A 24,096-nucleotide genomic window follows, 5' to 3' on the forward strand; every position below is an offset into this window, starting at 1 on the left:
AAAAAAAAAAACAACAAACAAACAAAAACAAACAAAACCCCAAAACACCCCCCCATCCCACTAATAAACCTGCTTTTCTGATGTTCTTCTCATTTTCTTATAGGTACTTCCTACTTAACAGACATCGTGTGGTGGGCCGGCACAATTGCAAGTAAGTGGTTTGTATAGTAAAGACTCTGGTCTTTTTCATTTATTTCCAAAGTCAGTCATGCATCTGTGAGGGGCTGGAAGGGGCAAGAGGAGTGTGGCTTTGCAGGTCCTCCCTGCTACCCACTGTCTTTGCCAGCTGTCCTTTCGCTGTTGGGAGAGAGTAGATGAGAAAGTGTGGACACTGACCTGGGAGAAGACGGCCGAGGCTCCAGCTGCCCACCAGGTCGGTGCCCTGGGTGTGGAGAAATGAAAGCAGTTTCTCCATCCTCGGTAGCAGAGCTGATGCATTTGGTGCAACACCATGTTCAGTCTTGCTTCGTAAGCACAGATGATTTAACTAAGAAGTTTCTCGACTCAAAGGGCAGATCAGAGATCATGTGCCATAATTTAAAATAAATAAAAAACTATAATTTCTTTAAAACCATGTGCCTTGTCATATACTGTCTTTTAAGCCAGTGCTTCATAGCTGAGGCTGAGGCAGCTCATTGGGGAATCCCCTTTTAAGCTCTGTTTAAGTGGAGCACCCGGAGTCCTGTATCACCCAGCCCTGGCCAGCTTCTCACACTGGAGTGGGTCCAAGGTCGCTTGAAGGCAGTTGGGAAACTCTGCCCAACTTGTTGAGGACAGATTGATCCCTGGGTGTTAAGTTACAGGTAAAAGCATTAAGGTTCCTTGATGTGCTACTACATCTGTTACAGCTAGATGCCTAGGAATGATAGACAGCTCTATGTGTGCATAAGTCCTTGGGAGGGTGTTTTATAGGTTGGCTGGAGTCCATGTGGACTCCTGTGAATTTACAGGTTTCAAGGTATACTTTTCCAACCACGTATCAGTTTAATCTGAGAAAATGCTTCTTCCATCTACATATACATAGTGTCTGTAGGTACTGAAACTACTATGTATATCATAAAAATAGGAGAACGCATTTTGAGTGTTGGCACCATAAAACAATGAGAAATGTTTGAGTAGGTAGTTATGTTTAACGTGACTGAAATAGTATACAGCACATGTATGTGCCCAAGCATTACATGGTACCCCATGTAGTACTTTGATGTTAAATTTTGGCAAATAAATAAATAAATAAGAATGTAAAAGTAAAAATAGTTTGAGATAGAATTTAAAGAATGGAAATATATTCAGTATTGTACTTGTTACTGTGGGAATGCTGAGCATTTCCATAGAGAGTTGAGAGTACTCCCAGACCAGTGAAGTTCTGCCCTTGGGATGTGTGAACATGTGGATTCGCTTTCTCAGAAAGGATGCAAAAGAAGAAACCCTTTTGGAACAGAAACGTGCAAACTCTTTTAATTTTGTTTTTGTTTTTTTTGTTTTGTTTTGTTTTGTTTTTTTCGAGACAGGGTTTCTCTGTGTAGCTTTTGTGCCTTTCTGGAACTCGCTCTGTAGACCAGGCTGGCCTCGAACTCACAGAGATCCGCCTGCCTCTGCCTCCTGAGTGCTGGGATTAAAGGTGTGAGCCACCACTGCCCGGCTCATGCAAACTCTTGATCGCTGATAAGGGAGCTTGGTAATAGTAAGTGGTGTCCTTGTGATTCTCTCAACAGTGGCTGTTGGCCAGATTGGAAACTTCCTAGCTTACACTGCGGTCCCTACAGTCCTGGTGACTCCCTTGGGTGCCCTTGGAGTACCATTTGGGTGAGAACTGACATTCTGTTTTGATAGTTAATATTCAACTTACATAGGAAAAAAACTTGTTATAAATGTTCTGTTAAAAAAAATAAAATTGATGATGAAGTTAGGTCTTTTGTACTTAAGATTTCATATTTCCATTTTAACTCTTTAAATGCTGGGATTAAAGGCATGGAACACCACACCCAGCATTCTTTAAATGTATTTCTATGTAAAGAGCTCACTTTATTGTATTTTGAATTCTAGTTTATTCATGGTTATCAGTGAATCTGCTGATGTTTACTCTCCTGGGCTTTGCTCTGGAAAACATCTTAGAACCTAGAGTCTTCCTAATACCATTCGTGGTATTCTGAGAAATCTTGGTATAAAATGTCAGTTTGTGTTTTATGTGGGTGCTTAGCATCCCTTGCTGGACAGGCGTTCTCCCCTTTCATTCCAGTAAGCTACAGAAGGTGGGATGCATGACATGCGGGCATCAGTGCGTGTGGAAGAGGGTTTGTCATCACAGTCCAGCGCACGGCTGCTCTTCATCATGAGTGATGACTTGGGGGATCACTGTGGCTAGGGGTGATCTAAATGGGGTCTTGCACACTCAACTTAGAGTCTCGTGGTTTGTGACAAGAAGTCAGGGCTCCAGGGACTAGGAATAAGAGCAGTCTTACTCCCCAGTTACCCAGTTGTGGAGAGGGGTAAAAATTTAAAGAGTGCCAGCTGTCAAAATCACCCTCTTTATTAACTCGGTGACCTAGGCCATTTTCTTTGCTGTAACAAAATGGCTGAGAATAGATTTTTTTTTTATTTTAAAAAGAAACAAGGTTTTAATTTTGATTCACAGTTCTAGAGGCTACAAGTACAAGATTGGGCAGCCCCCCCCCTTTTTTTTTCTTTTCTTTTTTTCTTTTGAGTGTGTAGCCCTGACTGTCCTGGAACTCATTATGTAGACCAGGCTGTCCTTGAATGTGTAGAGATCTGTCTGTCTCTATGTCTCAGGTGCTAAGATTAAAGTTATATAGCTGGATAAAGATTTATTTTTTATTTTTAATTATGTGTATATGTGTAGTCTGTGTGTGGGTATGTACACATGTGAGCACAGACGCTCTGGAAGTCCAGAAGAGGACGTTGGATCTCCTGTCGTGAGCTGCCTGCCAGTGCTGGGAACTGAGCTCCCGTTCTCTGGAAGAGCAGCATGTGCTCCTACCCGCTGAGCTGTGTCTCTCCAGCTCCAAGCAACCCCATTTGTGAGGCCTACAAACTACTTCTTTCCTTGGCAGAAAGCCAGTGGGGCCACCCATAGAGCAGATCCACGTTATAACAATTCGTTCAGTGGCAGCTAGTCCAGTCTTGTGAGAGCTGCATTAATCCCTTTTAGTTATGTAATCTTTTAAAATGGCAAATCAAATTTCAGCATCCACATCCAAACCAAACCACATCCAAACACTTGACTTACTAGAAAGATGTTTTTACAGACCTTTACTGACTATATCAGCGTAACCTGTTGCTAAGATACTGATGTTCTGTTGTACCTTTGAAGATGCTGTTAGTGGGAAACAGGGTAATAGTGGTGGTGGCGGCTCAGCCTTTAATCCCAGCGCTCGGGAGGCAGAGGCAGGTGGAGCTCTGAGTTCGAGGCCAGCCTGGTCTACAGAGCGAGATCCAGGAGAGCCAGGGCTGTACAGAGAAATCCTGTCTCAAAAAAACAACAACAAAAAGGATAATAGATTAATAAGCAGTATAGAAGAGAAATAAGAGCTGTTTCATCTCATGAGTATGTTGGCTTCAGCCAGCCAGACCTCAATCCTCGCAGAGAAGAGTCTCTGAAATAAATGTATTTATTTACCTTAAATTCATTTTAAGATTCTGTGGTCTAGGGGACGGAGAGATGGCTGAGCAGTTAAGAGCATTTGCTGCCCTTTCAGAGCTCAGTTCTGGGCACCTACATGGCTGCTCAGAACCACCTGCAAGTCCAGTTTCGGGGCATCTTTAGCAGTGTTCTGCCGTCTGATGACACTGCATTCACATGGTGTGTAGGCTTACATTCAGGCAAACATTCATACACATACAATAAAAATAAAAATCTCAAAAAAAAAAGATTCATGGTCTAAAAACCTCAACTGGTTTTTTTTTCACATGTAGCTTTGAAAATAGGTTTTTACCACATTGTTCTTATCCATACATATGCTTGCTATTAATGTCGCTTGATGTCACTTTGTATTTTGGGTGTCCCAGAAAGTCTGGGAGCACAGGAACTGTGCTTATGCCTGAATCAATCCTCAGCTTTCCCAGTGTGTTTCTATGGAAGATAAACTGATTCTATGATCTTTGAACATTGCACATTTAATATGTACATCAATCCTCATGCCCTTTCATAGTTAGGTAACCCACTGCTTCAATAATTCTGCAAGAGGTATTATTCACCCAATGAAGTATAAGGACTATGTGCACACTTCAAGCAATATACTATTGAGCTTTTTTTTAAATAGATAAATCAAATTAGATTGGAAGAAAGCAAAGATGACGAAGTATATGTGTGCATGGTTTATGAAAAGTTCTGTTGATAATGGGTGAATGGCTGGATTTACAAAGAACAGAAAAGAATATGATACAGGAAAGAAAACCAGTTTATATTTCTGAATAGAACAGAGAGCCCCCCCCAAAAAAATAGGTCCAGTTTTATGCAACAGTTTAATACATGATAAAGTAATCATTACAATATACTTCAAATAGAGGTTTTAACAAACTTATTTGGAAATAATTTCCAAATTACAGAAAATCATCTTAAGTAATGCCAAAGGCCTTCTTCAGACAAACACAGCTCTTGTGGCTGTTTTACCTTACTTTTTCTATGCTTGACTTTCTGTTATCAGGGTTTCTTAACCTTGGCGCTGTTGCCACATGAGGCCAGACATTTCTTTGTTGGTGGACTGAGGGAAGCTGTCTGTATACTGTAGTTTGTTTAATGGCATCCCTGGCCGCTGTTGACCACATGCTGTTAGCATCGACCCCTCCCCAAAGTTTCTCTAGACATAAACAAATCAACTGATATGTTCAGCAATATAAACAGGTTGCTATAAGAGGACACAGGGGCTGGTGAAGGTACCCACCACAAAGCCACATGACCCAAGTGAAATCCCTGGAACCCACATTTGACATGCATGCCTCCTCCAGAAAATGTTTAAAAAAATTTTAAAAGGAAGGTATAGTAAGAGCTATCTACCAGACAAAGCAAGATTGTACAACAACAACAAAAAATGTTGCTGAAGGACTATTTATAATAAAATGGCCAGTTCATCTGGAAATATAACAGTTAAACAAAATGTGCACATAAAACAACTTCAGAATATGCATAGCCAAACTTAACAGGAGAAAAGTGAGAGATTATAGAGATGGCTCCACAGTTGAGAGCACTGGCTGCTCTTCCAAAGGACGCAGTTTGGTTCCCAGCTCCCACATGGTGGCTCACAGCTGTCCATAACTCTAGTCTCAAGGGATCTGACACTATCTTCTGGCCTCCATAGCCACCAGGCATGCACATGATTCACAGATATACATGCGGGTTATAACACCCATATGCAGAAAAACAAACAGGTAAAATACTGAATGCCCATGATGACAGCAGAGGATGTGAATGAGATGAAAACACGTTGTATAGACAGGGTCAGGAGGGCAGTTCCCATGACTGCATCAGTGGCTTTGTAAGAGGGAAATGTAGCTGGAGTTTTCTTTCCGGGTCCCGCCAAGCCCCGACAGTCCCTTAACCCACTTATAAAATAAACATACAGATGCTTATATTATTTAAACTGCTTGGCCATTAGCTCAGGCCTATCATTGTCTAGCTCTTACTTTTATATTCAGCCCATTTCTATTAATCTATACTTTGTCATGTGGCTCGTGACTTACTGGTACCTTACATCTTCCTTGTCCTGGCGGCAGCTCCAGGCAGTCTCCTTCTTCCCTTCCTGTTCCCTTAATTCTCCTGTTAGTCCCACCTATACTTCCTGTCTGGCTACTGGCCAATCAGTGTTTTATTTATTAACATATTTGCCATACAGAACATCCCACAGCAGGGAAGGACCTGAGCTTGAGCTCCATCCTGCTGTGACTTCCTCCACTGTGCTCTCTGAGGAAGATGCTAAGCACATCCCAGTGCTATGCCCTTGGACCCTCAACCTACAGAACTGACCTAAATAAACCTGTTTTCTGTAAATTACCTAGTTGGTATACTTACTTATAGCAACAGAAAAAGGACTCAGATAAGAGTATAATTACTAAAACCTGAAATAAAGTAGGGACATTTCTACAACTGTACAGAAATGAAAATAATTATATGCCATCAGATTGTTAGGAGAAATGGACACATTCCTAGAGAGCCTACCGAAACTGTTTCAAGAAGAAAACATGAATTTCTAATTCCCAATTTAAAAAAACAAACAAAACAACAACAAAAACAAAACAAAGCAAAAAAAAAAAAGCTCTAACAAAGAAAAGGCAAAGAAAATTTCTATTGTTTGGGAATTTTATATATGCATATAATGCATTTTGATCAAATCTACCCCACTTTCCCTCCTATACCTCTCCTGGACCCTCAGTGTTTTCCTCCTAACTACATATAATCTTTAGAAAGAAATTAAAACACCCACCCAGTCCACTGAGTGCTGCTTGCATGTGCTTGGGTGTAGGGCCATCTCCTGGAGCATGGGTAGCAGAATCCCTGAAGAAAACTGACTCTTATTTCTGGGTGAGACTTCATCAGCCCCTCTTCCATCCTGCTGAGATTGTGGCTGACTTGACTTTGTGCAGGTCTTGTGTAGGCATTTAGAACCACTAGAGTTCATGTGTGCTGTTAACAGCACTGTTTTGTTGGGTAAAACCTGTTTCTGTGTAGACACCCAACCCCTCTGGCTCTTAAAATCTTTCTGCCCCTTTCCCTTCTGCATTGATTTCTGAGGGAGGGGATATGGTACATATGTCCCATTTAGAGCTGAGTATTCCACAGATGATCAATTAATCAGTATGGATCTCTGTTAATCACCATCCAGTGTAAAAAGAAGCTTCTCCTCCAAGGATTGGGAGATGCACTTGTCTTGTTAGGCTTTCTATTGCTGTGAAGAGATACCATGACCATGCAAATCTTATAAAGGAAAACATTTAATTGAGGTGGCAGCTTACAGTTCAGAGGTTTAGTTCATTATCATCATGATGGAGAACATGGCAGCTTGCAGACAGACATAGTGCTGGAGAAGGAACTGCTACATCTTGATCCTGCAGACAACAGGAAGTGTTCTGTCTCACTGGGTGTGGCTTGAGCATATATGAGACCTTAAAGCCCACCTTCACAGTGACATATTTTCTCTAACAAGGCCACACCTCTAACAGTGCCACTCCCTTTGGTGTATGGTTTCAGCCACACACAGTTTTTGTTTGTTTTGGTTTTGCTTCAGTTAACTATTCTAGGCTTGAGTTTCATCTTGTGGTACAGACAGTGGTTGGTTACTCCCACATTATCTTTACCACTATTACCCTAGTGGGCATATCCTGCCAGGTCAATCATTATTATAGTTCAGAGGGTTCACATCTGGGTAAGACCATTTATTATTTTTCTTTCCCTATAGAATGCATAGCACCTTCCAGGTCTGATGGCTGTTGGGAGAGGTGGAATCACTTTTCTTCAGAAAAGTGTGGCCCTGAGAGACTGTCTATGTGAAGGTCCCATACATATGCTCATACAGGCAGTGTTAAATGTACTCAATTGGTATTAAATTAAAGGGAGAGAGAAAAGAGAGAGGGAGAGATGGGGTGTGTGGGGAGGGAAAATGAGAATATGACATTGGGAGAGAAAAGTTGGGGGGATGGGGAGGAATTAGAGAGGAGAGAATATAGTGAGTATATTGGATCCAAACATATTATATTGTATGTATGGATATTAAAGTATTTAATAAAAGTAAAATTTTCATATCCAGTAGCACCAAAGTAAATGAAATAGGAATAAATTTCACAAAAGAAGGGCAGTCACACTCTGAAAAACTATGGAAGTCTTTTGCAGTCATCAAGCAGGTGCCAGTACCAAAAGATATTTCTGAGTAAATTTAAAGATGTAGTAGTAAATGGCCCATATTTACAGACTAGAAAATATAATATTACCATGGCTGTACTCTAAGATTAATCTGTAGGTTCAGCACAATTCTATCAAAGTCTATCTGAATTCTTCATAGAAATTGATACACTGTCCCTAAAATTTATATGCAGATGGAAAAAAAACTATTAAGAAGATGAACAACCTTGAAAATATAAAGAAAGCTGGAGGAATTTCAAAGCTTCTTTCAAAATCCGATAATCAAGGTGGATGTTGTGATATATGCCTGTAAGCCCAGCTCTTGAGAGGCTGACACATGGGATTTCAAGATTGAGACGAGACTGGACTTCATAGTGAGCCCTTGTCTCAAATAGAATAAACACTACAGTAATCAAAACTTAATGCCGGGTTAAGGACAGGCATGCAAATCAGTGAAATAGGATTAGGATTTCAAAGATACACTCATAGTCAGTTAACTTCTTGCCAGAAACACTGAACTAACAGTATAAGAAAGAATGGGCTTTTCAAAAGATGGCGCTCAAGGGCCGGGGCTGGAGCTCCTATGTGTCTACTTGCACCTCCGTTCCTCAGTGTTGTTCTAAGCACATGTAAGGCCCTAAATTTGACCCCCAGCTCCCCCAGAGTGAAGAAACAAAACAGACAGTGCCAACGAACAGGACACCAGTGTGTAAATATTTAAGGTTGTTGTCTCTACCTCACCACACAAAAAGTAACCCAAAATACATCAGAGAGCTAAAACTGGCAAACTCCTGGGAGACAGCAGTTTAAATCACTATATGTTTTAAAATCAGGCAATAGGTTATTTAAGTATGATTCCAAAATCGCATGAAGAAAAAAATAAACCAGATACCAAAATTAAAACCTCTGTGCTTCAGAAACATGAAGGTAGGAGGGAGACACGTTTGGGATTTCCAAGATGAGTAGCAGGATGGAGATGGGGTAGACATAATCAAGATACCATTGTATCTTGTATGAAATCGATAAAGAATACGTTTAAAACAAGCAGCCCATGAGATGGCTGAGCAGGTAAAGACAAACCTGATCATTACTGCCATCAGGTTTGCGGCCACACCTGATGGATGACCTAAGTCCAATCCTGGGGTCCACATGGTGCGGGGAGAAAACAGACTCCTATAAGTTTCCTCTGACCTCCAAATGCACACTATAGAATGCATGCCCGGACTTGTGTACACATACACACACACACACACACACAATGTTTAAAAACCATGTTTCACAGGTTGCCATCAAGAAACAAAATTCATAATAGGAGAAAACTGTTTCTAATTATGTATATGATAGGAAATTTGTACTTTGGTATATGAAACTCATAACTCATCAATAACCAGATTTTACAAGTGCCTATTGCATTCTGGTCTTTTGCGGTGGGATAGGAGGTGATCTGCCCTTGTGGTCCAGGCTCATTGTCCTGCTGCTTTTGTTCATGGAAGCCACTTTCAGCCATGGCATGGTCTGGCAGTTGTCCCAGGCAAACCTAGGCCTGGTTTTATCTTGTGACCCTCTCCCTTCTCTTGTTCCTGATTCTTAGGGCAACAACATTGGCCCCTATCTTAATTACTTTTCTATTGCTGTGACAAAACTCCTTGATCAAGGCAATTTATAAAACAGTGTTTAATTTGGCTCTCGATTCCAGAGGGTTAGAATCCGTGAAGGAACAGCTGAGAGTTCATATCTTGACCCATAAGCAGGAGGCTGAGAGACACACTGGGAACGCTCAAGCCTTTTGAAACCTCAAAGCCCTCCCCTAGTGTCACACCTCCAACAAGGTCACACCTTCCAATCTCTTCCCAAACAGTTCCACCAACTGGGGACCAAGTGGTCAAAAACATGAGCCTGTGGGGGCCATTCAAACCACCCCAGGTCTGGTTTAAGATATAGTCACGTTTTTCTTATTACACTGTGTCAGTAATGCTGTTCATTTTCCAAACTGGACTGCTAGGCCTCCAGGACAGAACTGCAGGTACAGTACAGTGTATTCTGTATACTATACACAGAGTGGTATAAGGTAGGAGGTATGACTTCAGCCTTAGGGGTTTTTATGTCCAGTGTTGGCATTCAGAAAATGATGGTCCTGAATGCGGTACTTTGACATGGTGAGCCTTCAGACTATGGTCTCTTACCTGTGCCTTCCTGCCCCTGGTCTATCCAATCATCTTTCATTTTCTTTATTTCCCAAAGTACAAGTTAAGGATTTCTCAGAAGTTCACTTATATGATTGAAGACATTTCTTACAAAATAAATGTAGTCTTAACCTCCTCCCTAAGGATTTCTTCAAATAACTAGGGAAGAATGGCCACGGAAGGAGAGTTTAATGAGTCCAGGGTCATTACCTTGCCCGGACACCCTGTTCATCTGCTTTTCTAAGGGCAGCTGAAAAGGTGAACTGATGATCTGTGAAAGACATTTTTTTTTTTTGTCTTTCACTTACCTGTGACTTGTTACCTACCTCCTCCCAGAGCTCAGAGGAGCCTTGTTTCAACCACTTAGTCAGTTATCACCTGCAGCCACATTCTCCTGTGAAGACAGTATTTAAGTTCTAACCACCTGGCCTTCATTTTTCTTTAAATTTTTTTTCTGGGTTTTGTTCTTAAGTACTTTAAACTATTTGTTTAGTTAGGATCCAGAGTAATGATCCTTTCACACATACCTGCCACTGGACTTTGTTCTTTGTCTGCCCCCTACTACCCTCTCTAGGCCACCCTCCCCTTGCTGGTTCTCCTGCTTCCCCAGGATAGCCCTCCCTTCTGCGTTGTGTCATATTTATCCCCTTACTTTCTCCAATTCTCCTCTCATTCACGCTGGGCCTCTTCCTTCCCTTTCGATGACCTAGTTTCCCAGTAATACCACAGGCTGGAATGTGCTCTAATGCCTAGCCATGGACAGACATGTATGATCTGAACTACCCAAGTGTAGGAGTTCATGCCTCAGTACTTGGCAGCCTAAGGCAGGAGGAGTGCTGTGAGTTCCATGCCAACTTGGGATGCACAGTGAGATTCTATCTCATTGTCTCCTTTCCCCTAAAAAATACAAATGATGATACACACTAAATAATTTTAGGTACATTTTTTTCCTGTTAATTGTCCATCGACATTTCGTTTCAGAGAGAGTAAGGGACATTTCTCCTGCCTCTTCATTAACGTTGTAGTCTTAGCTTCAGTGGTGATCCTGTCTGGGGTCTTATATGTCAAAGAACATAATCCACTATATCCATGAACCTGTTGCACCCTGTTCCTGGATGTTCATGTGTTCTGAATTTCTTCAGCATAGATAGCTACAATATAGGAATTACCAGTTTTTCCAATTCAGGTTGTATACTGACATAAAGGGAAATAAGAGATGAAACACATTGATGTTTTATGAATTTATACATTATTTTTATCTAAAAAAAGCAGTTATATATAATATATATTATTTTTATATATATATTGTTTTTTGAGACAGGGTTTCTCTGTGTAGTTTTGGTTCCTGTCCTGGATCTTGTTCTGTAGACCAGGCTGGCCTCAAACTCACAGAGACCCGCCTAGCTCTGTACCACCACCGCCCAGCCAGTGCCATATTTTTAAAGTTTTGAGTACTAGTAAAAATAACCATCCATATTCCTTCTTTCATACTTTAGTTACTGTTATCATTTTGTATTTTTCTTTATAGTGTGTATAAATATATAGTGTGTTTCATATATAGTATGTATGTGTGTTGTTTACTTTTATGACTAAGGAGGGAATATTTTTATTTTTCGGTCAATCATAAAACTTCTCTTCTACTCATGTATTTCATATCTATGAGATAATTAAGATATTCTACAATATATGAGTTAATATAGTATAAACTGTATATTAGCTATGCATGAAAATGATATGAAAACCCAACTGTGTTGAAATATAACTTCAATAAATTTCTGATGGGAAAATTTATTTTTCTATTTGTAAAAACTAAATGATGGGCTGGGTGTACATGTTGCTCAGTGTTAAAGCATGTGCAGGGCCCTGGATTTGATTCTTAGTGCCAAAATAAAAATAAAAACATTAAAAAATAAACCTCAATGAAAATAAAATACACCTAGAAATAAAGTATGAGTTTTCTAGATAAAGTATCTTTAATTAGCAGAAACAAGTCATATAATTTGATTTAAACTGTAATGATTTCTTTTATTTAATTGAAGGTCCATTTTAGCTTCTTATCTTCTGAAGGAAAAACTCAACATCTTGGGCAAGTTGGGGTGTCTGCTAAGCTGTGCAGGTTCTGTTGTGCTGATTATCCATTCCCCGAAGTCTGAGAGTGTGACAACTCAGGCTGAGTTGGAGGAGAAGCTGACCAACCCAGGTAACTCCTTTCTAGCATGGTGGCCAAGTCTGTGTCCCCAGGAATCCAGACAGCTCATAATACCACTTTCTGGCAGGGCAGGTGTATAAGGTCTACTCTGGTTTGTCACCACAGATCTTGATTGGCTGTCCATTTTGTGTGTGCATCAGCTGGCTGTGAGTAAAAGCCTACCCCAATTTTCAGAGGTACTCTAAATTTGGCAGGACTCCTTGGAGAGTTCGTAATGACGTTAGTTAGCTAAGGCTTTATTTCCCTTTGGTACTTATGCCTGTTGTCTTAGTTACTTTTGTATTGCTGCAGGAAAACACCATGACCAATGCAACTTGTAAAACAAAACGTTTAATTGTGCTTATGGTTTCAGAGGGTTAAGAGTCCATGATGGGGGAGCAAAGGCATGTTGGCCAGAACAGCTGAGAGCTCACATCTTGATTCACAAGCAAGAGGGAGAGAAAGCTGACTGGGAATGGCATGAGTCTTTCAAAACTGCCCTCAGTGACACACCTCCTCTAACAAGACCACACCTCCTAGTCCTTCCCAAACAGTCCCACCAACTGGGAATCAAGTATTGAAACATGCCAGCCTGTGGGGGTCATTCTCATTCAAACCACCACATCTGCAGACATTTCACATTTTAATTTTTACTTATTCCTATAAAATCCAAAGTATTTTCTGAGTATGAGTGCAAAGAGTATAAAGGCATTAAAAAATAGACTACTCTGTGGACTATGCAAGAGTGCCCTGAAGGGTTCCTATGATTTCCAGAGGAGAATATTCATAAGCTGCTCCCCTCCACCTATGCTGGGAGTTGAACCTTGAAGGCCAATGCAGGGTAAATAAGCATTGTACCTCTGAGCCATATTTCCAGTCCACTTACTTTTGATGAGTGTGAATGATTCTGTTATGTTCAGATCCCAACTTATACATCTATAATTTATATATGTATAATTATGTGCTATTTTTATTTTTTGTATATGACTACGTACACATGAGAACAGGTGTCCTTGGAAGCCGGAGGTGTCAGACCCTCCTAGGACTGCAGCTACACTCAGTTGTTTGCTGCTCCATTTGGGTACTGAGACAAACTTGGGTCCTCTGCAAAAGCAATATGAGCTTTTACCTGCTGATCCATCTCTCCAGCCCTATGTGTAATTAAATATCATGAAAATATTAAGAAAATGTAAAATATAAAATGGTATGATCTGTCTACTTTCTTAGGTAATAGATTTTCTTTTTCCCCGTCTTTTTTCTTCTTTGTTTGGTTTCTTTCTCCTCTTTGCCTCCTCCTGTTCCTCTTTTTCTTAGTCAGGGTCACAGTACGGAGCCTTGTCTGGCCTGATGCTTGCTTGTTAGTCCAAGGTAGTCCCACACTTGGAGCAGACCTCCTCCCTTAACTGTTCAGATTACAGGCATAGGACACCATGTCCAGCTTTTTATTTTAAGATGTTTTTAAACATATTTATTCATTGAGAACTTCATACATCTATAAACAATGTAATTTGATGGGCTGGAGAGATGGCTCAGAGGTCAAGAGCACTTGCTGTTCTTCTAGTAGAGTGAGGTACACCTCCATAGTACTTCACAATCATCTGTAACTCCAGTTCCCTCTTCTGAACTCCTCAGGCACCAGGCATGTAAGTAGTACACAGACATACATGCAGGTAAAATACTCATACATATAAAAAAAAATCTAAAACAAAGCAATGTACTCTAATAAAATCTTCCCTCATTCCCTTCCCACCAGCTCTTCCCATACCTCCACTTCACCCTCTCAACTGTGTGTGTTTTTTTAACCCACTGAATCCACTCAGTGCTGCTAGTATATACATGGCACAGCTTTTACTCTCTCGCTCCCTTTTTTCTAACGGTACAAACAACACAATTAATTTTTGCCCCAAAGGAAATTTAAACCAGCACTTAATTATCCAAACTCCCTCATATAGGACTCCTAATATTCAAAGATGAAGTCAAAGAAAATGTTCTGTAAAGATATTTAGAGAGCGAATAGTGGACTGGGGTGTGTGTTTCAGTGTTGGAATGACAAGGCCCTGGGTGAGATGGGCAGCACCACAGGAGGACAAGGGGTTACTTGGAGAGTGTTGAGATGTGCACATTCTCAGTGGTGGCAGCATCACTCCAGAAAGCCAAAGCCCATGCTTGGGAGAGAAAACCTATATACGTTTTTAATGTACAAGAGACAGGTCTAGAGATACGAATAGATAGTGTATCCATGACGCAAGTTTCATGAGGCTGAGAGTTACTGAAGAGAAAAAGTGTAAACTGGTCCCTTTAAAGAGAACAGTGATGAAGAACATGCTTGACACACAGATTGAAAAGTCACACGTCCATAGGCGTCTGAGAAACGAGAAACGAGCAAAGGAAAAAGAGGGTTTCCTGAAGCATGTGAATCCTTCCTTCTAACACACAGTCACTGAGGCTGCTGTCCAAGTATCCACTGTGGCTGGTGTTCTTGTCCCTTCTCTGTCCACTTTGCCATGCCCCTGCCTCTACTGTCCTTCTCCTTGCTGCCTTTGGTGAGACCTGATTTTGTTAACCTCCACTACCCTTACTTCCAGTCCCTGCTACCTCAACCTTCTTGATTCCAGAGACCCTTCTGAAATGTCATCTGATTTTGTCCCTTCCAGCTTCAGGGCTCCTTGTAGCCACCTTTCCCCTGAGAGCAAGCCCAGACAGATCCACGTTTACACACTGCTGCTGATACTGTGCCTGCTTGCTTGCACTCAGGCTGCTTCTGATTTTCTACCTGGGCCCCCCTCCCCTGCCCCCCTCAACCTGCCCCACAATTAGGTAGTATTTTGTGCTTACACATACCAGTCTCTGCCCTCCATTGCCATGTTGCCAGTGTGTAGGTGAGGCTCTCAGACAGCTTAGCTATCCTTCCATTGACTCTTTCCTGAGTCTGCCTCCCGTACAGTGCTAAATAGTTCTCTTTTCTCACTCCTGGGGGCCTGAGCTCCCACTGCCTGCTTGCTTGTTGGCATGTCTACACTTGTTGCCGTGCATGCCTACACTGACTGATTTGCATTTCCAGCCGGTTTCTAGATCTGTGAAGTCCAGCATGTGAAATACAACCTTGTATGTGGGATTTCAGAGCAATCAATATAACAGCTAACTGTTTAAAGGAGCCACAGCAGGATTCTACCTTCTAATGTTAGTACTCAAGTACAACTGTAGGAAAAGGCAGAATGAAGCTGGCAGACCGTCCAAAATGTGGTAGAAGTAGAGATGAACCGATAGAGCTGTCATGTTCGTTTCTTACGCTGAGCATCTATCAGCGATATGACCCTCTGAAAAGGAGGATCATTCTTGAAGTCCCAATCAGAGAACACTCATCTTTCAGCCTACATGGAAGTTGTATTTGTGAAAATTTTAATGTGTAGGAAACATGCACAAGGATACTTCATTATATAATTTCTAGCTCTGATAGTTGTAACCAGAGTTTTTACTTACAAGTCCAAGGAGACATTCAGAAGTTGTGAAGAATATAGCATAACATGGCTTTGTGTGCTCTTTGTAACCCACCCACATCCATTGTATTCATCCCCTAAAGCAGGGGTTCTCAACCTTCCTAATGCTGCAACCCTTCAATACAGTTCCTCATGTCATGGTGACTCCCAACCATGAAATTATTTCCGTTGCTACCTCATAACTCCAGTTTTGCTACTGTTATGAACTGTAATGTAAACATCTGTGTTTTCCGATGGTCTTAAGCGACCCTTGTAAAAGGGTTCGACCCTTTCGAAAGGGTCAAGAACCACAGGTTGAGAACCACTGCCCTAAAGGTTTTATGGGCTTAGATACTGCCACAGTTTAAGATTATTTTCACTTTAGTTTATGCCCTGTCACACCCTCAGTATCTGTCTGGTAGGTATTCTGTGATTGACTCTGAGGTAAGAGCTCATCCTTCAGCTGGGTGCAGTGGTGGCATCTACCTACAGTCTCAGCTACTACGAGTGCTGAGTTGGGAGGATCCTTTGAACTTAGGTGTTCCAGACCAGTCAGAATGACAAAAAAAGACCCACTCTGTAAGAAAACATAAAGTCCATCATGTGACTAGCTTTGTTTTTTTTTTGTTTGTTTGTTTTGTTTTGTTTTTGTTTTTGTTTTTCGAGACAGGGTTTCTCTGTGTAGCTTTGCGCCTTTCCTGGAACTCGCTTTGGAGACCAGGCTGGCCTCGAACTCACAGAGATCCACCTGGCTCTGCCTCCCGAGTGCTGGAATTAAAGGCGTGCGCCACCACCGCCCGGCTAGCTTTGTTTTTTCCAACCTCAGGTTTTTAAATCTGTTTTTGTTGTTGTTGTTAATGATACTGATAGAGTAGGTCATGTAAACATTAGTAGTTAAGACACTTTGGAGCAGGATTTCACTTTTTTTTTGGGGAGCCATGTGGGGGGCCTTCCTGTCAATGGAGGTGATCATAATTTCTTCAGCTACTCTAGGCTTGGCCCTGGGAGTCCTGGGAAAAGCTTTTTTCATTAGAACACCCCCATCCATTTGGAGGTGTAGTTGTGGCCTGGTTGGATAGGGTTATGCAGAGGCAGAATTATAATGAGGTCTTTAATGGTGAAGGACACAAGGCAAAGACTCCTTAACACAGACATTCCTGAAGAAAGTAACGGTTCTTCTGGCCTGGTATTATCCTTGTGGCTGAAGTGGCTTGGAGTTACATATTTTATTTTACTGTGCTGAGGATCAAACCCAGGGCCCTGAGTATGCTGGGCAAGCGCTCTACCAGGGAGCTCCATTCCTTGTTCCGATGACTGTAAGAAGGATGAGTAATGATGGGAATGGTTTTTGTGGAATGGACCTCGTGGATAAAGTAAACAAGTTAAAGCTGTTTGGTGCTTGCCTGTCCCCCTGAGGTCTCTGTCCCCTGATAGAAGGGGTGGCTGGTGAGGGAGCAGGAGCTGGCTCAGCTCTGCTCTCTGGGTGGTGTCTGGTGGGGCGGCTTCCCCGGTCACTGTGTACCATCTGTCTTGCAGTGTTTGTGGGCTACCTGTGCATTGTGCTGCTTATGCTGCTGCTGCTGATCTTCTGGATTGCACCAGCCCATGGGCCCACCAACATCATGGTCTACATCAGCATCTGCTCCTTGCTGGGGAGTTTCACTGTGCCTTCCACCAAGGGCATTGGGCTGGCAGCCCAAGACATCTTGCACAACAATCCATCTAGTCAGAGAGCCCTCTGCCTGTGCCTTGTGCTCCTGGCTGTCCTGGGCTGCAGCATCATTGTCCAATTCAGGTACATCAACAAGGCCCTGGAGTGCTTCGACTCCTCTGTGTTTGGGGCCATCTACTACGTCGTGTTTACCACGCTGGTCCTACTGGCTTCAGCCATCCTCTTCCGGGAGTGGAGCAATGTGGGCCTGGTGGACTTCTTGGGCATGGCCTGTGGATTTACAACTGTCTCTGTGGGAATTGTCCTTATTCAAGTGTTCAAAGAATTCAATTTCAACCTTGGGGAGATGAACAAATCCAACATGAAAACAGACTAAGACGCAACTGATGGTCGGGGGCTTGAAGAACAGGCGTTGGGAGGGGTCTGTGGTTTTGACTAGATGTCAAGTGGAAAAGACTCAGGGAGAGTTGCCTGTGTACTAACTAATGAACTAGTGGACAATAGGGAGCCTTGCTTTGCACCAGGGTAGGGTCCAGACCTCTGCAGTACAAAGCTCCCAATGGTTGTCTGGGTGTAAACTCTCTCTGATGAGATAAGTCCTGTTTTCATTTCCATTAACCTAGACGCTTTCATAATTACTTGTTTAGAACAGTTTAACATGATTTAACCAGATAATAAGGGTGAGGTCTTTCTAGTTAGTCTTTGTAGGGGAGCAGATGTTCTTACCTAAGGACCTTGGGAAAGAAAGAAACTGTTGTGAAGTCTGACTCTGTACAGTACACGTGGCTGACTGTCTGTGTTAAGCATGTTTAGCATTCAGGTAGTTTACTCAAATAAGAGGTGTGTGAATTGAGTTGTTGTTAGTCCTTTAACAACCTGACTCTCCTACATGTACCCCGAAACAGTAGTGAGCAGAGAGAGAAGAGTTAATGATGGTGGTGCAGAGTTCCATTGACAGGGTGACTTTCCAGTAGCTCAAATCGATTTTAGTGCCTTTATCATTTGAATTGTTCACTTAATTTAACTACTGCGTGTATATGTGAAATGTTCTAATTATAGATATGTAAAGCACTTAGAAAAATACTGTGTTCAGTGGAAGATAGTGAAAACTAAAGATACAGAAAAAAATCTAAAAGTGACCCATTTCTGTATCGTCCAATTAAGGACAACTGATTAATTCTGAAGAGATATTTTATTTTCACTTAACCTGTGTCACTTGGATCCATTATGAAAAATACCTGCTTTCTGTTTCAGGAGGCATTGTATCCATTCAGAAGAAATAAACTATTCAACTTGACAATAAGGTTGTTAAATTAGAGAGTTTCTATTAAGTACATACCACAGGAGTTTAGTAAAAGTACCTCAGTATAGGAACAGGCCAAGGACACAGCTTAGGACTGTTTCTACGAAGGGTAATGTTTCTAGCAAAGATGAAAACAGTTTAGCCTTCTTGTTGTTTGAAATGGTAGAAGCTTCTAAAGTTCTTACCAAACATCTTACTAAATCTTCTGACTGTATGCAAGACCCTGGGTTTGATACCCAGCATCAAAAACAAACAACAAAGCAAACAACCTTCTTAAATGGAAAATAGCTCTTAATCATGCAGCGTTTTAGATCTGAAATGATTCTTCTTGCCATAGTAGCCGTCCCTGTATTAAACTGGAGCAAGGTACAAAGTGATACAATATAACATATTAGATACCGTATTATGATGTTGTATATTCCATAAGCTCTGTTTTATCTAAATGGAGTGTGCCAAGTTTAAAAATGGAGTTGGATAAAGTAAATTAGGTGAGGTAGAACATGAACTTTAATAATACCCAATTAAACTACTCACTAAGGCAAAAATGTACTTTTCCAGATAAAAAGAGCATTTCTAAAGTAAAGACCCAAAGACTAGTTCACTGAACTGTAGAATAAAAAGGGTAAGTAAAATACTAGTTTAACATAAGGGGATCTGGTTATCCGGCTCATTTGTCACATTCAGTGAATTGAAAGTATGAATGATGACCTCGGTGTATCAGTCAGTGATTTGTGAACAGCAAAAAAAAAAAAAAAAAAAAGATTTAAACAGTTGAAAACCTTGCATAAAGCAGTAGTTAGTAAATGTTCAAGTTCATTCTTTTTTTGTATCAGCTCTTCAAAATTGTTTTTAATCATCACCTTAACTTAAATGTTTGAACAGAACATAATGGGAAAGTGTTATGTAGCAGGATCAATATAATTTTAACATTAAGGTTTCTGAGGTAAGAATATGCTATGCAAGGAAGAAATTTATAATGTGGAAATGACTTTGTTCATTTTGCTACTTACTGTGGAGCTTAGTTAAATGCATCTGTTGATGTACCTGAAGTTTTAGTCCACAATTACACCGCGAATATCCAAAGGTGTTAATATTTTGTGTGTGAAGCAAAATTTCATAGTATTAATAGTTCTCCTAAGTTCTGGAACAGTGAGACCACTCAGGTTTCCATCTGGTCAGCAGATTGCTTCAGTAGGATGCATGCTTTTGTTCTAGAGGAACTCATTGCTTTTCAAGTCTGATAGTAATGTCCCAGTAACCGTCAGGAATAGAATCTAATTTTCAAATTCAATATAGTGCACTTAGATGTATACTTACTACTATTTTACAAATTCAGTTTTCATAATTCACTTAGAAACGCAAAAGAAAATAAAATCTCCCAAGTAAGAGCTTGGTGGGAAAGTCTAGAATGCAAATGAATCTCTTATTAGTCTCCCCAACAGGAAACACTTTCATTATGACATATTTTGGGGGTTTTATTTCCGATAAAACTTAAGAAAACAATGCCTACTATGTACATTTTTTTTCAAGTCTTTAAAATCATCAAAATAAAAAATGTTGGTAACAATTTAGAGAATTACTCTTGGAAGACATTTAGGCTATTTCTCTCCTCTTCTACTTGGACAATGCCCTTGCTCATAAATATCTTTACATTTGAAAAGGTTGTTTTCTGTTTTAAGTACTGATCAAGTGTAGGATCAATTAGGCATTCCTTCTGGAACCCAGATGCAGGATACATCTGGAGTGTTTTTCTGGGCTGCACAAAGGCTGTATCTGTGGAGGTTCTCGAGGAAGCAGGCAGAATTGCCCACACTGGGGCCTTTGGAGAGGAACTGTTGCCAGTGCCCTAGCTGATCATTAAGACTATCACTATAGTTGTTTCTAGTAGAATATCAGTAAAATATATTTTGCTGCTGTTTGTTCAACAATAAGATTCTATTTCTACATTCAAGCCATTTTGTTCTGCTTAATTTTATTTCCAGTTCATCACAGAAATAATATATTAATCTTTTTCCTTCACTAGGTTTCACATGTTTATTAGTTTTTTTTTTAAGATTTATTTACTTATTTTATGTATATGAGTGCTTTGTTGACCCAAAGCCAGAAGAGGGCATCAGCTCCCACTATAGATGGTTGTGAGCCACCATGTGGTTGCTGGGAATTGAACTCAGAACCTCTAGAAGAGCTGCCAGTGCTCTTAACTACTGAGCCATCTCTCCAGCCCCCCACATCTGTTTTCTTATTTCTTTGTTTGGTACTAGGAAATTGAAACATAGGCATTATGTGTGATAGGCAGGAGTTTTACCTTGGAGCTTCATCCCTAGCCTGCTCATGTCCACTTCTGCTAGACCCGTATTCAAACATACAGTCATAGAGTCTCGTCCTTTGTCTCCCACGGCTCAATTACTGGCAAACGCCATGATGAACTTTTAGAAGATGGTCTCTAGGCTTCTGTAAAGTACTCAGATGCAGTGCTTTTTAGATGTGGAAAAACATGATCTGTAGAAACAAATATTGATGAGCATAGACTACTGCCTTGCAGCATAATTTGTTTTCTCTTTAACCCCTTAAAAGGAGTCATATCATGTATCCCAGGCTGGCCTTGGACTCCCAATCATATTCCCTCAACCTCCCCAGTGCTGGAATTACATGCATGTATCATTACACTGGGCCTCCTGAGTATTATAATTTTTGTTAGCAGTGGTATTTTTATTCCACACTGATCTAGCAGAGCAGAGTTCCTCTCTGATGCCTACTCAGTCTTGGTCAGTATTCCTGTGACCTTTAGGAAGACCTCATGACTATATGAATGAGGTCCAAGGAAGGATTCTTTGTGTGTCTGACCCCAAGGGGCTTGCTGATCTGTTAAGCAGGACTGGATAGAATCTTGGTGTTAAGCCTTCTCAGGGACCAAAACTGTATTATTAGCTCCTTAGCACAGACTTTCTAAGGACATAGCCACATTTTTCCTTTGTTTTACTTATGTTCATTGCTAGATTCTGTTGAGTTGGCAAAAGGTCACTTGTTGCACCAATCACATTACAAGCTAGTTCACCACAGAGAAGGCCTACACTTTTTGTATTTCTCATTTACACATGACAGTTGTTACTGGTGAATTTTAAGGATCTGTTATTTAGCTCTTAAGTGATTTTTTCACATCTGGCAAGATTCGTATACTGTATTATACATTCAAGGAGATTAAGTATTATAGGAATAGTAATGAGAGTTTAGCCCAATATCACTACTCATTTTTTGTCATACACATTTTTCATATGTTATTAAATGCAACAAAAGAATATTTTTTAAAAGTAATAGCTGTTGCATCAAAAGATATCTATTAAAAAATTGATACTCTGTAGAAAAAAATGACCATGTAAATAAATATTTATTTCAAATGTACCCAAAGCAATTTAAAAGTATAGTCATAGGCCCATGGATTCAGGGAGGATTTATTTATTTATTTATTCATTTTTAAAGATTTATTTTTATTTCATGGTTATATGGGCACTTTCCTGCATATGTGTATGTGCACCACCTGCATGCAGTATCTGCGGAGGCCAGAAGAGGGCATGGGATCCCTTGGAACTGGAGCTACAGCAGGTTGTGCACCACCACGTGGGCCCCAGGAAAACAACCTAAGCCCTCTGCAATAGTAACAAAGGTTTTAAGCACCAAGCCATCTCTCCAGCTCTAGAGGACTTATTTTTCTTTTCTCAATTTTCTCCTGATTTGTGAAAATATATGTGAGTTTTTTTAACCTTCCTGTGCCTCAGTTTTTCTACCTCGAAAGTTGTGGGAAGGTTCTTCAGATTGATGAACTAAGAGTATGTTTAGCACTCTGGAAACCTTAGGTTAGAGCACCATGCTGAGAACTGCTCTGGATGAGGTGTGATGAAACTCAGCTTGCAGACTTTGGAGCCTGATCGAGACTACGGAAGAGCATGTAGCCTTGAACACCAAACAACTAAAGGGAACACTGGGTATGGAGTTTGCATGATTCCTTAAGACTTAATTTTGTTTAAGGGTTTACACGTTTTGTTGTACAATGAGAAAATAAAACACTGACTTAAAAAAAAAAACCATTGAGAGATCAAATTATGACGGTGTGATAGTTCCTTTTATGTTCTCCTTGGTTTTGTGCTGCATATATGACCCATCAATTCTGTTGCATTGACTTTGTCATGAGAAGTGCTGAAATTCCTGCTTCTAAGCACCTTAGCCCTGATACTGAATTATCTGATGCCAGGAGAATGTCAGGAGCTCCCAAAACACTAATGCCAAAGAGTCACCTTGAAAAATTCAGAAGATTTCTTTTATTTGTTATAACACCTTGCATTTCACTAATCAGTGTTTTTGCACTTTATAAAAATTTAAAGGTGTGGCTTTTCAGTTGTATTCCTTTTTTTTTCTTTTTCTTTCTTTCTTTTTGCTTTTTAAAAGGATAATTATTATTTCCTTGTGAAATGAATATAATGGGAGAAAGAACATAGATTAAAAAGAATGCCAAATGTTGATTGCAGAAAAGAGTTTTTTTTTTTTTCACATAAATGTATTAGGGGAAAATGTTTCCAGTTAGTACACATACATAATAATCAGTGTCTAAGACTTGCTTATATTTTGCTTCTTAGAAGTAGTCATAGCATGTTATAATTGCCTTATGTAGATAAAAAGGCTATTAAGTTTTCCAATAATATTTATTATTCTGTATATGTTTTAAAATAAAGTAACATTTCTAGCTGAGTATGTGTTGACTTTTCCCATTGCTTAGAATTCTTAAGGTTTCAGGTTCTTAATCATCCCAATGTGTCACATTTTGTTGTTTTATTCATGTGCAAGCTGGGCATGGTGGTGCATGCCTTTAGTCCCAGCTTTCAGGAGGCAGATTCAGGCAGATCTCTGAGTTCAAGGCCAGCCTGGTCTCCACACTGAGTCCTAGGACAGCCCAGTTACATAAAGAGAACTTGTCTCCAAAAAAAAAAAAATTGTGTGTGTGTGTGTGTGTGTGTGTGTGTGTATGTGCCTACGTATACTTATGTATACTATACGAATGCAGTGCCCAAGGAGACTCAAAGGTGGCATTGGATCTCCTACAACTGAAGCTTTAGGCAGCTGTGAACTGTCCGATGTGGTTGCTGAGAATCAAACCCTGACTATCATTCCATCACACAATGTATCACATGTTTCCTGTATAAACTGACATGACTGTTCCAAGGTGTGGTAAAGAGGAAGGATTCTGTTGTAGATATGAGTGGGAGAACAGCCAGAGGCATCTGGAAGAGTCCAGAGCAGAGAGAGAAAGAAGTAGACTGAACATGGCCAGCAAGACTGGACCTGGCCAGAGAGAGAGGTGGGGAGGGGGAGGGACAGTGAGAGATGAAGACAGAGGACCAAGAGGAGACCCAGAAAGAGGGCCAAAAGAGAGTGCTGA

At 40.6% G+C, this 24,096-nt stretch overlaps 1 protein-coding gene across 1 annotated transcript in view; it reads left to right on the forward strand.

Annotated features, from left to right (window-relative positions):
* The window catches only part of Nipa1 (NIPA magnesium transporter 1), a 45,792-nt gene extending 22,384 nt beyond the window's left edge, over positions 1 to 23,408 (forward strand). Inside the window, exons 2-5 of the mRNA XM_059273706.1 lie at positions 104 to 151; positions 1,713 to 1,803; positions 12,069 to 12,229; positions 17,230 to 23,408. Of these exons, the coding sequence (XP_059129689.1) occupies positions 104 to 151; positions 1,713 to 1,803; positions 12,069 to 12,229; positions 17,230 to 17,741 (812 nt within the window). The 3' untranslated portion in view covers positions 17,742 to 23,408. The remainder of the gene's footprint in view (positions 1 to 103; positions 152 to 1,712; positions 1,804 to 12,068; positions 12,230 to 17,229) is intronic.
* The last annotated feature ends 688 nt before the right edge of the window (positions 23,409 to 24,096 follow it).

Source organism: Peromyscus eremicus, chromosome 1 (assembly GCF_949786415.1).
Source record: "Peromyscus eremicus chromosome 1, PerEre_H2_v1, whole genome shotgun sequence".
In the NCBI taxonomy this organism is placed as follows: Eukaryota; Metazoa; Chordata; class Mammalia; order Rodentia; family Cricetidae; genus Peromyscus; species Peromyscus eremicus.